Below are 19,048 nucleotides of genomic sequence, written 5' to 3' on the forward strand. Positions count from 1 at the left end.
CTTTCTCTGGAGCACCAAAAAGTCTGGGACGGGGACTCTTAGTCTCAGACAGTCTGGCAGTTGAGCTCTAGATTCTCTTCTGGCTGACGTTATCCTTGCTACCGTTTTAGGTTGCTTGAACAAATCATTCCTCAGTAATCTGAGGGAAGGGAGGAGCTCATTAAGCAAGTGCTTTCTTTTCTTTTTTTTTAATTTATCTTTTGGCTACATTGGGTTTTTGTTGCTGTACGTGGACTTTTCTCTAGTTGCGGCAAGCAGGGGCTACTCTTCATTGCAGTGCGCGGGCCTCTCTCATTGCAGTGGCTTCTCTTATTGAGGAGCATGGGCTCTAGGTGCGCAGGCTTCATTAGTTGCAGCACACAGGCCCAGTAGTTGTGGCACGTGGGCCCTAGAGCATGCGGGCTTCAGTAGTTGTGGCGTGCGGGCTCAGTAGTTGTAGCTCACAGGCTCTAGAGCACAGGCTCAATAGTTGTGGCGCGCGGGCTTAGTTGCTCCGCGGCATGTGGGATCTTCCTGGACCAGCGCTCAAACCTGTGTCCCCTGCATTGGCAGGCGGATTCTTAACCACTGAGCCACCAGGGAAGTCCCAGTAGGTGCCTTCTTGTATTTAAGTACAGTAGTTATTTAAACAGGTGAATGCCTGTGGTAGTAAACCATGTGATGAAAAAAAAAGATGAGATCATTAAATGGTCTTGTTAACATATGTATGGGCTGTTAGCCCTGTGGTCTTCCTAGAAATATTTGCAATTTTAAAGGAGGATAATACTTAAACACATCTCTTTTTGGTATAATTTTAAAAGTAAACACTTCAGGCAGTGGAAAGATATTTAAGTGTGTGCTGGATAAGTCACTTTTGCCTGGGACATATTCAACTCCCCTAGGCTAGACTGCTTTTTATACTCTCTTGCCTTCCTGGACTTGTTAACCTAAGGAAGTCCAAAGCTTTTTCCTTGTGGTTGCTGTTGGCAGTGGAGGTGTATTCTGCTTAAGCAAGGATGGCCGTTTGGAAGTACAGGTCATTTATAAATTATAAACTTGTAAGTACAGATCTACATATATTTGCTAATTGCATTAACAGAAAAAGAATTGGAGAATAAAAAGGTTTTGTTGCTTCTTCCTGGTCTGGAATTTCAGGGAAATAAAGGAACACTCTGTTTATCCAAAACCAGATCCATTGTTAAAATTAGTGTCGGACTTTCTTTTTGTAAATCCCTCTTCACTTTACCAGTGCTGGTCTCAGACCTCAAACTGTTTCAAAACCATAACATTTCTTAGTGACTGATTGATCTGTATTATGTGTCCAGCCATCAGAGGGATCTTGGGATGTTGCTTGTGTAAACTGTAATCCAATCTGATGCTGTGCATTTAGTTACAGTCTTTCATAGACCTATTGGCAATACTCTATCCTCCTGGATTTGGGAATAGAGCTTATCTGATACCTTCAGGGGGGAAAAAATCCATTCATTTTTCTCTCTTTCCCCACTTAAATAACTCAACACATCTGGTAACACTGTAGGATCATTGTCCTCGCAGTTCCTCTGCAGCTCATATTGCTACAATATTTCTTAAGTATTTGGTTACCTAAAGGGCAATGCGATTAAAAAAAAAAAAAAGACTTTGTATAGGTCTTACAAATTAACCCATCTGCAGAGCTAGAAAAAAATAATCCCTTTAATCAGCAAAATTTCCATATCGGCAGCCTTGTGTGTGTTGTGCAGGATGCATGTAAACATAAATTTGGAGATAAATGCTTATGTGTTAAAATTTTAAAGCATATCTTTCTAAAAATTCATGTCATTTGCCTCTAAGAAAATGTTTATTAAATCCAAGGTACCTGAGATTGAAGTATCTTGTTGTTTGGGTCTGTATCCTTTGGCTTAATAATGTCTTCAATTACAAGAATGATAAAAGCTGAAACAAAATCCTTTAATTCAGTCAAAACTGAGCTAAATTTTAGGAAGCAAAGAGTGGAAATCTGATACAGGACTGCATAACATAGGAAGTTAAGTATATAAGATATTAAGACTTCTTAGGAAGCGGGTAGGGTTGCCTTGAGGAATTCTTGTTTGAAATGGCTGCACTGAACATTATAATAAATACCACTGTTTTATCCTCTTGAATTAAGATGGTTTATGCAAACAACTCTAAATTGTACAGTAGTTCCAAAGAGACCATTTACTATTTTCTGCTTGTTTTACATTCTGGAACAAGTTCAAAGCTTTTGATTTTGTTTGATTTTTTTTAATAGCCTGGGCCTTGAAAATAATACAGGTTTGATGATACAATTTCAATATTACAGTTCTGTAAAAATTTTCAGTGTTTATGGTACATTTGACCCAGGGGACCTACACCAAATATATCCACAGTGCATTTTTAGTACAACAGAATGAACACGTTAGAAAGGTTGCTTTTCTCTCTGTATTACGTATGAAAATTAGCATTGTGATGCCTCCCAGAATGGGGATATTGAAAAAGTATCCACCTGACAGAAATAAACATTCAGCAAATAAATTGGGTTAAGATTTCATTAGTTATCTGAGGGACTTCCCTGGTAGCGCAGTGGTTAAGAATCCGCCTGCCAATGCAGGGCACACGAGTTCGATCCCTGGTCCGGGAAGATCCCGTGGAGCAGCTAAGCCCATGTCCCACAACTACTGAGCCTGCACCCTAGAGCCCGCGTGCCACAACTACTGAAGCCCGCGCACCTAGAGCCCGTGCAACACAACAAGAGAAGCCACCACAATGAGAAGACCACGCACCACAACGAAGAGTAGCCCCCTTTAGCCGCAACTAGGGAAAGCCCACGCGCAGCAATGGAGACCCAAAGCAGCCAAAAATAAATTAATTTAAAAAAAATTTTCATCAGTTATCTGAAATTTAAGCTTATGTTCAATATGGCTATTACTGGATTTTCACATATATTAAATGCTATGCTTACAAGATTTTTTTTTTTTTGCTTGAATTATGACCGGAAATATTGGATCACAGCTCTAATATCCAGGTGGGCAATGCCATTTGCCAGGATCTTTGCACATAACCCCATTTTTTTTTTCTATCAAGCAGAATACTGCCTTGCTACTAAGCCTTGTGAAGCATTCTGAGGTAAAAATAGGAATACATTTTTTTAATTGTCTCTTTTGATTTTTTTCTTGTTTTTTAGGTTGTGGAACTTTTAGCAAGTGCTCTTATGGATTTGGTACAAGGAGTATACCATGAAAATTCTACTTCAGCAAAGGTAAAGATTTGGTAGTCATTATAAAATGTTAGGTTAAAAACCCTCGGGGCAAAAGTAGAATTGACAAGCAAAAATATCATTCTTGTTTTGTGTTTAAATTGTTCGTGACATTTTTTTAGATTAGTGTTTTGGCTACAAATTCATGGTCATATGCTTTGCACATAGCAGATTTAGCCAATTAAAACAACCTCTTATCCTCTGGCTGGATTCAAAGTCTGTTCAATCTGCAGCAGCCCAGAAGACACCAGGATGCTTCTGGCTGGTAGGTAGCACTGTCAAAAAGGCAGGCAGGCTGGAGAAGCAGCTCACGCTGAGGTGGCTGGACCCAGCCTTTCCTCAGAAGAAGGGGCTTTCCATGTCCCAAAAGAGTGGACATGGTCCCAGGAAGGTGACTGTTGGGGGCATGAGGGAGGAATGTCTTTTATATCCAAGAACCAGAATTTACTGCATTATTAAATTCTCTGTGATAAGACGTAAGATGATTGCACAGTTGGATTATTTTGATTAATTTTATAGATCTAGAATTAAGGATTTTTGACTCATTTAGCAGGACATCTCAAAAAGGGTTACGTTTTATTTCCTTAAAATGCAGTTATTTCATTTCAGCAGGATATTGAATGTGAAGCAATTGCTTCATTGACCACCACCATCAGTTAACATGTTATAAAATATTATAAGGGACTCCTATATAAGTGTTTCATTCTAACTTCTTAAGCTTCTGCATTAGCAAGATTTCACTCACTGCAAATTAGAAAAAAAAAATGCATGTATGCACATCTTAAGCTTTTTGACATTTCCATGTGAAAAAGAAAGACAAATTTTACTCGAAGTGAAACATAGGGCATGAGCAACTTGCATATGAAATTTAAAATTTAAAAGTATAACCCAGGGATTCTGGATGGTTCAGAGAGTGGTTAGTGAAATATGAAGAATTATACCTTGAACATCTGCTATCATTTGGTTCAGGGAACCATAGTTCCTGGCAGGCATATCAAACTTCACCTAAGCAGCATAGTGCTGTGTGGGGACCTGGCAGGGTATATGACCACAGTAGACCCCCTTTCCTGTGTTTTTCAAAAACATACCATAGGGCTTCCCTGGTGGCACAGTGGTTGAGAGTCCGCCTGCCGATGCAGGGGACATGGGTTTGTGCTCCGGTCCGGGAAGATCCCACATGCCGTGGAGCGGCTGGGCCCATGAGCCATGGCCGCTGAGCCTGCGCGTCCGGAGCCTGTGCTCCGCAACGGGAGAGGCCACAACAGTGAGAGGCCCGCGTACCGCAAAAAACAAACAAAACAAAACAAAACAAAAACATACCATAGTTCTCTACCATGGCTGAAGGTTAATAGGAGATTGTAAAATGGAGGACTCCTGGTCTAGTTCCACTTATAAAAAGACCCCTTGTATATAGTATGATGAAGACGATGGTAGGTAAGCAAATAACACTGTGGTAAGTAATTCACCTGTTTCTTCCTTAAAGTCTTCACAGTAATCCTGCTAGCAGAGACTGCTGCTCTCCCCATTTTACATCTGTGAAAACTGAGGCTTAGAAAAGATTAATGTGCCCATAGTCATACAACTTGTTAGTTGAGATTGAACTTCAGACCTCAGGCTCTTAACCTCTCATTCACTGCCTCTGTAACCTTAATGAAACCTGATTTGCTAGCATGCCTCTGCCATACCTGAGATCCTACCATATATGATGATTACAGTGACCTCTTCTGGCAGCTGAAGCATTGTTTCCCCCCCGGAATATTTCTAAGGTGTTCAGTTTAGTTCCATATAAGATATTAATGTTTTATAGTTAAATATCTGTTAAGTTTTAAGTGAAAGTGTTATTGTTGATTTTAAGGTTCTTGACTTATTCACTCTTATCATTTGTCCACTATAATTACTCCAGTTTATTAATAATTTTGTGAACATTTGTTAAGTACTTTTTATATTTCAAGCAGACCTACTAGCAACAACAATAAAAATGCTTAGCACTTCACAGTTTGCTTATACTTTCTACATAATCACCTATGAAAAGGGTGACATTTGTTGGTACCCATTTTATAGAGGAAAAGCCTAAAATTCAGAGATGACAAATGCCAAGAAAGCATAGTGTCTGGAAATTGTTAATGCATGTTTGACAGTGACATGATCTGAACCCAGGTTTTTTGACTCCAAGTCCTATATAATCTCTTTCTTCCTGGGAAAGAGAAGAGAGGCAGCAGCAGAGTCTTTGAAGGACTGTTGATCATACATGAACCATCACTTAGCAAGCACCAGTTGCTGACTTTGATTATCTAATTTAAGTTTTACTCAAAAGACTCTAGCAATGCTTTGTCATCTGCCCTTTTTCCCCACCACCTTCCCAAACACAGTCCTTTCAAACACTTGAGAACTTTTTTAAGTAGTTACATTTCTGAATATAGCCAAACCATTTAAAGAGCTGTTCTTTTTTTATAACGGAAACAGAAATGCATAGTTGAACTGAAGCAGTGGGAGTGCTTCTTGATGCCTTCATTTGCTCTTTAGGTCCAATTTAGGTTAACCACATTTCCCTTCCTAACCAGAAAAATTCTGAGCTTTTTTTTTTCCCCTTCTGCGTGTGCTTGCCATTACAGTGGCTGTTCAGAATCTGGTTTTTCTAACTTGGCCCAGGAATCATTTCAGAGACAGAGAGAGCACTGCCCCCCACATGGAGTGCCTTCAAGGTTTTCATGTTCTGACAAGATTGGGAAGCAGCCACAAGTGGAGGTCATGTGGGAAGTGAGTTGCACAACCTCCGTAGCCTGGGGCCAATTCAGTACACAAAAGAATTGCTTTGTGATTTAAAATAAGCTGCAAACCATTTCATCTCTCCAGGGATAAGAGGATACAATAGTGGTCTGTTTTCTATATGGCTACTTACTACAGTGATGGAGAAGCTGGGTAGTATAAAAATAGCTTTCTGTGGAGTAGTATCTCTGTGACTAGGGTAGATGCATTAAAGCAAATGGAGGGGAATCGTAACTGAATATGTTAGAAATCACCTTCTCTAGAAGTTTGTAATTACCTAATCCTCCTTAAAACTATGAAAATGTATGTGACTTATGTTAGTAATACTTAACAGATTGTACGTAAATTGGGATTCAGTGTTATTTAGGAAATTCATCCTTGTTCTGTCCATTGAAAAATAACATTTTTATTTTTGCATTTCCTAGTTTGCGAACCATTTCTTCCTTGAAATAAAAATTAGCCATTGTGCTTTCTTTAGTGTTTATATCTCCCTTCACTTTACCTGCTTTTTCTTTTTTTGTTAGCTAATTGAAGAAAGAAGCACATCAGATAGAAAAAATGCACTTTAAATGGTCGTTTGCCATCCTAAGAGTTCCCTAGTCATTGTATTCATATTACTGTGCACACTAAATATTTTACATTTTAGCAAATTTTGCTTTGAATCCATAGGCCATTATATCTAAAATCTTTTTTTTTTTTTTTTTTGCTGTACGCGGGCCTCTCACTGTTGTGGCCTCTCCTGTTGCGGAGCACAGGCTCCAGACGCGCAGGCCCAGCGACCATGGCTCACGGGCCCAGCGCTCCACGGCATGTGGGATCTTCCCGGACTGGGGCACGAACCTGCGTCCCCTGCATCGGCAGGCCAACTCTCAACCACTGTGCCACCAGGGAAGCCCTATCTAAAATCTTTTTAACACAATTATCTTATTATTATAACTTGTTTTCTAATTAGAAAAGTAAATACATGTTCATTAAATAAAAATTGAAAGTACAGAAAAGGTCAAGAGGAAAATAAAAATTATTTTATATAAGCCATCCCCCAGAAATGAATCACGATTACATTTTAGTGTATTTCCTTCTAGAGTTCATTCTATATTTCTCCCATTTTTGAGTTATTATTGTACATATAATTTTTCATCCTGATTTACTCTCCAGGATAGTCATTTTTGTTATTAAAAGTCTTCAAAAATATTTAATAGCTGTTTAATATTTCTTCATACTACTGTACTATAATTTACTGAACCAGTCCACAGTTTTTGGACACTTGTGGTTTTTTTTTTTTAACTAATTTAAACAATATTGTGATGAACATTTTACTGTACATAACTTTGCTCTATTTCATACTATTTGCTAAAAAAGAAAAATCTGAAAGTGAGATCCTTGAATTAAAAAAGTAAGAATATTTTCAATATATCCCTATGCAGAAAAGGACTACTGTCCTTAGAAAAACTGCTTGTAAGGTTGGCCTTGGATTTTAGGGATGTTTCCACCGTTCTCTAACTGATAAGGGCAGTTCACTGTACCTAAATTGTCTCTGCAAACAATGTTATTTATACTGATCACCTGCTTTCTTTCTGGGAGTCTGGAATTTCAGTACATCCTAGGCAGTGGTTGCCTACATCACCAATTCCAACAAAAACTCTGAAAACTGAGTCTCCAGTGAATATCCCTGCTAGACAGCATTTCACATATGTTCTCGTACATGTTAATTCTTGGAGGAATTAATCACAACCTGTGTGACTCCACTGGTAGAGGAAGGATTCTTAGAAGCTTACACCTGGTTTCCTCCAGACTTCATCTCTGCACCTTTTTCCTTTGCTGGTTTTACTTTTTATCCTTTTGCTGTAGTAAACTACACCTGTGAGTTCAACTATATGCTAAGTCCTGTGTATCCTCCTCACAAACCATGAAACCTGGGGGTGATCTTGGGGATCCCAACACACTCTTTTTCTGATTTTTTATTGTTTATTTCCCATCCATTCCTGCTCCCTCCTTAGGAATCTAATCAAGGTCCTCTGTAAGGCATGTGTCTTCAACCCATGTTGGTGTTGAGATGGATAACAGCAGACTTCTTCCCTATTTTCAGAGGTTCTGCTCATGTTAGCTTGGTCCCAGTCTCAGGAAAGTGAGAGGGTTTTAAAGAGAATCCAGTTGTCTTGGAAAAGAACTGATTTTAACAGAGTCACTGAAATTGTAAAGATCCGTTCTATTTTTTTTCTAAACACATTGTATTTCCAGTAGATTATTCTCTTATGAGGAATATCATTGTTTTTGTGGGGCAAGATAACTTCTATCCACTTATTTGTTTTATCTTTTTCTTTTTTTAAAGATTTTTTTGATGTGGACCATTTTTTTTAATATAAATTTATTTATTTATTGGTTATTTATGGCAGCACTGGGTCTTCGTTGCTGTGCACAGGATTTCTCTAGTTGCAGCGAGCAGGGGCTACTCTTCATTGCGGTGTGCGGGCTTCTCATTGTGGTCGCTTTTCGTTGCGGAGCACAGGCTCTAGGCGCGTGGGCTCAGTAGTTGTGGCACACGGGCTTTGTTGCTCCACGGCATGTGGGATCTTCCTGGACCAGGGATTGAACCCATGTCCCCTGCATTGGCAGGGGGATTCTTAACCACTGCACCACCAGGAAAGTCTCTATGTGGACCATTTTTAAAGTCTTTATTGAATTTGTCACAATATTGCTTCTGTCTTATGTTTTGGTTTTTTGGCCGTGAGGCATATATGATCATAGCTCCCTGACCAGGGATTGAACCTGCACCCCCTGTACTGGAAGGCAAAGTCTTAACCACTGGACATCCACGGGAAGTCCCTGTTTTATCTTTATGTTTATCTTTTCTTTTTGGCTCTCATGCAGCTTTCAAGTAAAACAAAAATAAGATAATTCAGTCCACTAGGAAGTTATGGATTATGTCCTATCTGCAAAGCACTATGCCACCATCTAAAATATAATAAAAAATGAGCAAGCTGAGTTTTTCCCATTGAGAAATATAACAGGAGGGACTTGTGAACAAAAATTACATCTGGCTGGGAAAATCAGAAAAGATATTATGGAGAATGTGATATTTGAGACAGACATTTAAGGATAGGAAGGATGTCTACTGATGGCATTCTTGAGGAGAAGGATGGCATTTCAAGCAGAAGAAACAGCATGATCAAAAGTAGGGAAGCATACGTAAGATCAGGGCTTTCTCCATGTTAGAATAAAGGAATAGTGAGAAGACTGGAAAAGTAGGTTTTGTCATATGCAAGAAGACTCATAATGCTGGAATGTAGAGCTAATATCCTTTTTAGTAATTGAGATAAGAGAGAGAATGAAGGTTTTTAAACACAGTAATTACACGATCATATTAACCTTCGGGGAAGTTAATTCAGCGTGGCTTACAGGAGATTGGAGGGAAATGAGAACAGTTAGAAAGCCAAAATAATGATGAAGGTCAGAGGTGCTCTTCTCCCACTTCGATGTGGTTGGCCCCTTCTTGATATTCATATCTCTACATTGGTATCATCTTCTCAGAGAGATGACCGACCCCCAATCTAAAGTAGCCACCCTACTTATTAATTCTCTTTATCTTAATCACAATAGCCACCATCTGATGTTTTTCTTATTGTTTACTTTCAGTCTCCTCCTACAAGAATATAAACTCCATGGGAGGAAGGATTTTGTTTACCATAGTAATCCCAATATCAGCACGGTGCCTAGCACATTAGTAGTAGCCCAAAAATATTTGTTAAATTAATGATATAGAAAGGCCTAGAGTGCTTGGAATGGAAGATTTTTCTCATTTTTCTGACAGCTTTATTGATGTAAGTCAGCTGCAAATATTTAAAGTACACTATCTGATATGTTTTGATATATGTGTGCACCAGTAAAGCTATCATCACAATCAAGATAATAAATATATACATCACTCCTTGCTGCAAAAGCAGTGGATCCCCCAAACTCAGTGTTCGTTAGCTGTAATATAAGTCCACTGAAGGCATAGCATCCGTCTGAGCCCATTGCGTTGCCCCTGCAGGATTTGGGGTAAAGGGTAACCAACACAAATATGCTAATGCACATGATTCTTCCCATGCCATAAATAATAAAGTCCTTTATCTCTGAACCAGGAGTCTTATGTCTTCTGTTAGCATCCACAAAACAGCAAAACAGTAACAGACTAACTCACTAGGTTGTATGTATGTAGGATAAAAGCAAATCCCAGATCCAACAACTAGACCCTCCAGTATAATGTTGAAGTGGTGAGAATGGACATCCTTGCTTTCCTCCTGATGCTAGGAAGAAAACATTCAATATTTGACCACTATTAAGTATGATGTTAGCTGCAGGTTTTGGTTTTGGTTTTGGTTTTGGTTTTGATAGAGGCTCCTGATTAGTGAATATGTTCCCTTATATTCTTAATTTCCTGAGGGTTTTTTACCAGAAATTAATGTTAGGTTTTGACCATTTTTATTTCTGGAGCTACTGAGGTGATCATATATATATATATATGTATATATATATTTTTTTAGTTTTCTTCTCTTTTGAGATTTTCTTTTTTAGTCTGTTAATATGGTGACTTAATTGATTGATTTTCAAATGTTAAATCAGCCTTGGATTCCTGGAATAAACCTCACTTGATCATGATGCAGTCACCCTTTTCTATATTGTTGGATTTGATGCTCTAAAATTTTGTTAATGTTTACATTTTTATTCGTGAGGAATAAGGTGTGTTATTTTCAGTTCTTTGTAATGTCTTTGTCTTTTGTCAATATCAAGATAATGCTGGCCTCAAAATGAATTGGGAAGTATTTCCTCTTTGATTTTTTGAAAGATTTTGTGTAGAATTAGTACTGTTTCTTCCTTACATATTTGATAGAATCCACTAATGAAACCATCTGGATCTTTCTTTATGGGAAAGTTTTTTTGTTTTTTTTTTCCCTACTACAAATTTAGTTGCTTAAAAGTATCATACTATTTAGGTTATGTATTTCTTCATGAGTAGATTTTGGTAGTTTGTTCGCTGCAATGAAACACTATTTAATTTAAGTTGTCAAATTTATTGGCCTAAAGTTCTTCATATTATTCCCATATTATCCTTGTAATATCTGTAGAATTTGCAGTAATGTCACTTCTCTCATTTCTGATACTGGTAATTTGTATCTTCTCTCTAATTTTCCTAGAGGCTTAACAATATTATTGATTTCAGAGCACCAGCTTTTGGTTTCATTGACTTTATTTTTTCTCCTTTCTTTTACATTGATTTTTCACTCTGATTTTTACAATCTCTTTTCTTTTGATTGCTTTGGTTTTATTTCCTCTTCTATTTTTATTCTTTTAAGCTGAAATCATGTATTTGAACTCTGATTTCTTTTCTAATATGGTATTTAGTGCAATGAATTTCCATCTAAGTGCTACTTTAGTGGCATCCCACAAATTTCCATTATGTTGTTTTTCATTTCCATTCAGTTCAAGCCACTTACTAATTTCTCTTTTCCTTAGACTCATGGATTATTTTACAGTTTGTTATTTAGTTTCCAAATATTTGGGGATTTTACAGCTGTCTTTCTGTTATTGATTTATAATACCATTGTGACTAGGGAACTTTTTTTTTTTTTTTTTTTGCGGTACGCAGGCCTCTCACTGTTGTGGCCTCTTCCGTTGTGGAGCACAGGCTCCAGACACGCAGGCTTAGCGGCCATGGCTCACGGGCCCAGCCACTCCTCGGCATGTGGGGTCTTCCCGGACTGGGGCACGAACCCGTGTCTCCTGCATCGGCAGGCGGACTCTCAACCACTGCGCCACCAGGGAAGCCCTGGGAACATTTTATATGGTTTGAATTATTTTAAATTTATTGAGAGTTGTTTTATGGCCCAGATATGAACTATCCCAGTAAATGTTTTATATTCACTTAAAAAGAATATGTAGATGACATGATACTATACATAGAGAATCCTAAAGATGCCAACAGAAAACTACTTGAGCTAATCAATGAATTTGGTAAAGTAGCAGGATACAAAATTAATGCACAGAGATCTCTGGCATTCCTATACACTAATGAAGAAAAATCTAAAAGTGAAATTAAGAAAACACTCCCATTTACCACTGCAACAAAAAGGATAAAATATCTAGGAATAAACCTACCTAAGGAGACAAAAGACCTGTATGCAGAAAATTATAAGACACTGATGAAAGAAATTAAAGATGATACAAATAGATGGAGAGATATACCATGTTCTTGGATTGGAAGAATCAACATTGTGAAAATGACTATACCACCCAAAGCAATCTACAGAGTCAATGCAATCCCTTTCAAACTACCACTGGCATTTTTCACAGAACTAGAAAAAAATATTTCACAATTTGTATGGAAACACAAAAGACCCTGAATAGCCAAAGCAATCTTGAGAAAGAAAAACGGAGCTGGAGGAATCAGACTCCCTGACTTCAAACTATACTACAAAGCTACAGTAATCAAGACGGTACGGTACTGACACAAAAACAGAAATATAGATCAATGGAACAGGACAGAAAGCCCAGAGATAAACCCACACACATATGGTCACCTTATCTTTGATAAAGGAGGCAAGAATATACAGTGGAGAAAAGACAGCCTCTTCAGTAAGTGGTGCTGGGAAAACTGGACAGCTACATGTAAAATAATGAAATCAGAACACTCCCTAACACCATACACAAAAATAAACTCAAAATGGATTAAAGACCTAAATGTAAGGGAAGATACTATACAACTCTTAGAGGAAAACATGGGGAGAACACTGTATGACATAAATCACAGCAAGATCCTTTTTGACCCACCTCCTAGAGAAATGGAAGTAAAAACAAAAATAAACAAATGGGACCTAATGAAACTTCAAAGCTTTTGCACAGCAAAGGAAACCATAAACAAGACTAAAAGACAGCCCTCAGAATGGGAGAAAATATTTGCAAATGAAGCAACTGACAAAGGATTAATCTCCAAAATTTACAAGCAGTTCATGCAGCTCAATATCAAAAAAACAAACAACCCAATCCAAAAATGGGCAGAAGACCTAAATATACGTTTCTCCAAAGAAGATATACAGATTGTCAACAAACACATGAAAGAATGCTCAACATCATTAATGATTAGAGAAATGCAATTCAAAAGTACAATGATATATCATCTCACACCAGTCAGAATGGCCATCATCAAAAAATCTACAAACAGTAAATGCTGGAGAGGGTGTGGAGAAAAGGGAACCCTCTTGCACTGTTGGTGGGAATGTAAATTGATACAGCCACTATGGAGAACAGTATGGAGGTTCCTTAAAAAACTAAAAATAGAATTACCATATGATCCAGCAATCCCACTACTGGGCATATACCCAGAGAAAACCACAATTCAAAAAGACACATGCACCCCAATGTTCATTGCAGCTCTGTTTACAATAGCCAGGACATGGAAGCAACCTAAGTGTCCATCAACAGATTAATGGATAAAGAAGATGTGGCACATACATACAATGGAATATTACTCAGCCATAAAAAGAAACGAAATTGAGCTATTTGTAGTGAGGTGGATGGACCTAGAGTCTGTCATACAGAGTGAAGTAAGTCAGAAAGAGAAAAACAAATACCTTATGCTAACACATATATATGGAATCTAAAAAAAAAAGGTCATGAAGAACCTAGGGGCAAGACAGGAATAAAGACACAGACCTACTAGAGAATGGACTTGAGGATATGGGGAGAGGGAAGGGTAAGCTGGGACAAAGTGAGAGAGTGGCATGGACATATATACACTACCCAATGTAAAATAGATAGCTAGTGGGAAGCAGCTGCATAGCACAGGGAGATCAGCTCGGTGCTTTGTGAGCACCTAGAGGGATGGGATAGGGAGGGTGGGAGGGAGGGAGACGCAAGAGGGTAGGGCTATGAGGATATGTATCTGTATAACTGATTCACTTTTATATAAAGCAGAAACTAACACACCATTGTAAAGCAATTATACTCCAATAAAGATGTTAGAAAAAAAAGAATATGTATTCTGCTATTATTTCTTAGAGTGTTCTATAAATACCAATTAAGTCAATTTGATAGTATCATTAAAGTCTTTTATATTTGTTATTATTTTCATTCTGTTACTGACAGAAAGGTGTTAAAGTCTCTGACTGTGTGGATTTTTCTATTTCTTCCTGCAGTTCTAATTTTTCCTTCATGTATCTTGAAGCTTTGCTTTAGGTACATTAACCTTTAGGATTAATATATTATTTTTAGGATCATTATGTTATCTTGACGATTCATCCCTTTATTGTTAACTGACCTTTGTAATCTCTGGTAATATTCTTTATATTTTTTCAATATGTACTTAATCTGATATTAATATAACAACTCTATCCTTTTGATTAAAATTATCATGGTATATATATATATATATATATATTTCCATCCTTTTACTTTTTATATATTTAAAATGGGCTTCTTGTATGAAGGATTTTGCTCTTTTATCCAGTATGACAATCTCTACCTTTTAATTTGTGCATTTAGATCATTTACACCAGATGCATTTATTAGTATGGTTCAGTTTAAATCTATAATACCATCTTGTTATTTATTTATTTGTCTCATTTTTTCTTTCTTCCTTTTTCTTCTTTTTTTGCCTTCTCTTAGATTATTTTACATGATGCTATTTTTTCTCCTTTTTTAACTTATTAACTATAAATCTTTGATGCATTTTTTTAGTGGTTGCTATTGAGTTTATAATATATATATCTTTAACTTATCGCAGTCTACCTTCAAGTGATAGTATACCTTTACTTATAGTATAAGAACCTTACGAAAGTTTATTTCTGTTTCTTCCCTCCCAGGTTTTGTGTTATCATTGTCATACATTTTACTTCCATATATATTAAAAATCCCACAATAAATTATTATTTTTGCTTTAAACATTCAATTATATTTTCAGGTGATTTCATTTTTTAAGTCTTTTATATTTACCCACATGGTTACTATCTTCAGTGCTTTTCATTTCTTTATGTTGATCCAAATTTCCTTGTGGTATTTTTTTATTTCTTCCTAAAAGATTTCTTTTAACATTGCTTATAGTGCAGGCCTGCTGGTGATTAATTCTTTCAACTTTCGTGTGTCTGAAAAAGTCTTTATTTCAACCTTGCTTTTGAAAGGTATATTCACTGGATATAGAATTCAAGATTGATTATTTTTTTCTTTCAATGTTTTAAAGATATTGCTTCATGGTCTTTTCACTTACATTGTATCCAACAACAAAGCTGCTGTTATTCTTATCTTTGTTCCTCTGTACATAGCATGTCTAAATTTCTCTGGCTGTTTTTCTGATTTTCTTTTTACCACTGGTTTTGAGCAATTGGATTATGATGCCTTAGTGTCATTTTTTTTTCTTTCTGTTTCTTGTGCTTGTGATTCATTGAGCTTCTTGGATCTGTGACTTTATTGTTTTTATCAAATTTTGGGAAATTTTGGTCATTATTTCTTTAAATATTTTTTTGATCTTTCCTCCTTTCTCCTCTATCACAGGGACACCAGGCTGCTTGAAGTTATCGCAGAGCCCACTGTGCTGTAGTCTTTTTTTTTCCCATATTTTTCTCTCTGCATTTCATTTTGGATAATTTCTGTTGGTGTGCATTCAAGTTCACCAATTTATATCTTCCATGTTTCTACTTAACATACTCAATGTTTCTTCTAGCTCTCCTAGACCATATGGAATACAGTTATGAAAACTGTTTTAATATCCCTATCTACTAACTCTATCATCTGTGTCATTTCTAAGTTGATTTCAATTGACTGATTTTATTCCTCATTGTACATTGTATTTTCCTGCCTCCTTTTTTTTTTTTTTTTTTTTGCATGCTTGGTTATTTTTGATTGGGTGCCAGACACTGTGAATTTTATTTTGTGGATGCTAGATATTTTTGTGTCTCTATAAATATTCTTGAGCTTTCTTCTGGAATGCAGTTAAATTACTGGAAACAGTTTGATCCTTTCAGGTCTTACCTTTAAGCTTTGTTACTCAGGACCAGAGTGGCATTTAGTCTAGGGCTAATTTTCCCCACTGCTAAGGCAAACCCTTCCGAGTACTTTACTGATACCCTGTGCATTATGAGTTTTCCCCCTCCATCTGGTGGGAACAGGAACTATTCCCAGCCCTGTGTGAGCTCTAGGGATTGTTCCCTCCATACGTTCTGAATGATTCTTTCCCCAGACTTTGGTAGTTTCTTTGCACCCATGCACTGGGAATACTCAGCTAAAGACTTTCAAGAGACCCTCTATACCCCTCCAGAGCTTTGTGCAGCTCTCTTTTCTTGAGTACTCTCCTGTGAACTCTGGCGCCTAACTCAAACCCCTTTGTGCTCTCTAGACATCCAGGTCCATCTCCTCAACTCAAGGAAACTATTAAGGCTCTAGTGCAACCTGGCATTCTCTCCAGGCAGTAAGCTGGAACAATTGTAAGATTCATTTATTTCCTGTCTCTCAGAGATCACTGTCCTCTGTTGACTGATTTTAAATGACTTAAAAGCTCTTGTTTCATATATTTTGTGCAATATTTTAATTGTTTCAGGTGTGAGAAATCCTATTGCTCCATTTTGCTGGAAGCACCAGTCTTCATAATTTTATTTTTTAGTGTACATTACAATAACTTTTAAAAAAATAACAAGTATAAAATTTTCCGCCTATAAATTTCAGGGTGTTGGTACCCTAAAATACTTATTTTAGTGTGTCTATTGGGTACTTCATCCATGAAAATAAGAAATCAACAATGGCTCCAATGTTTTTCACCTGGTTGACCAGAAAAATGATGGTAGATTTCACATAAAAGAGAGTAGGTTATAAAGAGAAGTGAATGAGTTTAGTTGATATCAGATTAATGTTGAGCTGCTGGCAGACTCTCTAGATGAAAGAGAGAGTCAAGAGCTCCAGAGAGGCAATGTTGGAAATTCTCTTTGTAAACTTATAGGTAAATGAGTTTTGGTAGACAAAGAAACAAAAAAGTTTAGAAAAATAAAAATAGAATGGAGAATACAAAGGAGGTAGATATGGCAATCAGTACTACCAGGATGCACTGTAAGTGGATTTTGAATTTGACACTACTTCTTCCCAACTAAGACTGAAAGAGAAATATGTTGTGTTCTGAATTTATTATTTGATGACTAATGCTACAAATAATTTTTATATAGAAATTTTCTCCTAAACTTAAACAAATAGGGATATATGTGATGGACCCCTATGTAAGGGATATCGGCAAACATAGTGAATAGTACGTTCAACATAAAATTGCAAACAGTGCATTCTACCAGCATCTACTCAGAAATTGGAGGATATGTAGTAACTCATATCGTAGTGAAGATATTTCTTGTGATGGAAAACTGGGAGAATAAGATTCTGTCTCCTGATACTTTCACATAATAAAGAGATTGAATTTTGGAAATCTAGATAAAGTGTTTCTCATTGGATTCTGGTTGATTTGTTTGTTATCATGAATTCTGCATTTAGCCATAGCGTTGAATTAGGCCATTTTGATAAAGTGCTTATTAGTAAACTTGTATTGAATTGCTTCTCTATCTACAACAGCACACTGAGTACTACCAGAGCACTGAAAACAAAGCTACAGCAAAAAACACAAACCTTCTCTCAGGGATCTGATGATACATATAGGTCAGAAGAAAAGTGTGCATGAAACCACTGGATAGCAGTTTACCCATGAGACCACATGTCAAATTATATGATACAGGCTAAATATTTAGGCAAACGTGCAACATTAAGAATAAATAGAAGTATTTCAGGGGAAGCTTCTTGGAGGAGCTAATTTTCTTTTAAGTTGAGTCTTAGAAGGTATAGTAGAATTAGGAGAAGTTGTTGAGGTTTGTTGGAATCAGAGCATTGTGTGGGAGGTCAGATTTGTTTATTCATTCATTTAACATATTCTTTGAGCATCTGCCATGTGGCAGACATTAGTGGTATAAGAGCTCGGTGAATAAGACATCTTTGTTCTCATGGAGCTTACATCCTAGTGGAGAGGCCAACTGTAAACAATTAATCACATAAATAAATGAACAAGAGAAATAACTGATACTGCACAACATAGAATTGAATAGGGAGAAGTGACAGTGAAGGATTAAGTGAGTTACTTTGGAGTGAATGTTCTTGAAAGTCCTGAGGAAATAACTTCTAAGCTGAGATCTGAGTAACAAAAAGCAGCAAGCAACTCAGGCAAGGTCTTGAGAGAGGAACCAGCTTAATGTATCCAAAAAATAGAAGGTCCACTCAGCTGAAACATGGTAGATGAACAAAAGAGTGATTGGAGGTAAGGTTAGAAAGGCAGACAGGTATTATGACAATATATGTGACTCAGTCATGAAGGTGCTTTGAACACAGGTTCAAATAAAACTGAGAAGAGAAACTTATAATTTTGTTTTAGGGTTACCTAGTTATTTTTTAGGTCTGCTCATTCAACAGATGTTAATGAGTACCTATTATGCACTAGCAGCTGTGCTAGACAAATCTGGAGCATATGTATTGAGAGCTGAGATAGAGACAAAGCTATAGTTAGATCTGGAGCAAAGGGCATTTGCTAGGGATGGGTGATCATTTTAAAAGGAATCAATGAATCAATGGATAGATCTTGAACATTAGTATTGGGGAGTTTGGATTTAAAATAGTAAGTAGAAGGAAAGTACCATAGAATCTTACACAAAGAGAAGATCTTTGATAAGGATTATTGTAGAAGCTATGAATAGGGAAGCCAGAGGAATTAGAAGCAGAGGTATTAGCTGGAAGAGTGTTAAAATAACACAGGTGTGAAGCAACAGACAAGACTGTTGGCAGTGGAAACAAGCATAGGGCAAGGGCCCAGAAATTCCACATGTATCCTATCTCTCAACTTTTAAAGTGATTTGCAATTTATGTCTCCTGTTTTATTACTCTCTTGCTATGTATTTCGTGGAATTGAGTCAACGTTCACCATCTTTTAACCTGTTCCTTACACATCACAGAGTTTATTTTGGTGCTGAGAACTCTCTAAACAGCATCTTCCCATAAAATGCATTG

General features: G+C 37.0%; 1 protein-coding gene across 5 annotated transcripts in view; it reads left to right on the forward strand.

Annotated features, from left to right (window-relative positions):
- Positions 1-19,048, forward strand: part of PDSS2 (decaprenyl diphosphate synthase subunit 2) — a 261,892-nt gene that overhangs the window by 167,454 nt on the left and 75,390 nt on the right. For all 5 annotated transcript variants that reach the window (XM_004264759.2, XM_049695312.1, XM_033418732.2 and 2 more), the window contains one exon: positions 3,161-3,235. In XM_004264759.2, the coding sequence (XP_004264807.1) occupies positions 3,161-3,235 (75 nt within the window). The remainder of the gene's footprint in view (positions 1-3,160; positions 3,236-19,048) is intronic.

The sequence above is a fragment of the Orcinus orca genome, chromosome 12, assembly GCF_937001465.1.
Source record: "Orcinus orca chromosome 12, mOrcOrc1.1, whole genome shotgun sequence".
NCBI lineage: Eukaryota > Metazoa > Chordata > Mammalia > Artiodactyla > Delphinidae > Orcinus > Orcinus orca.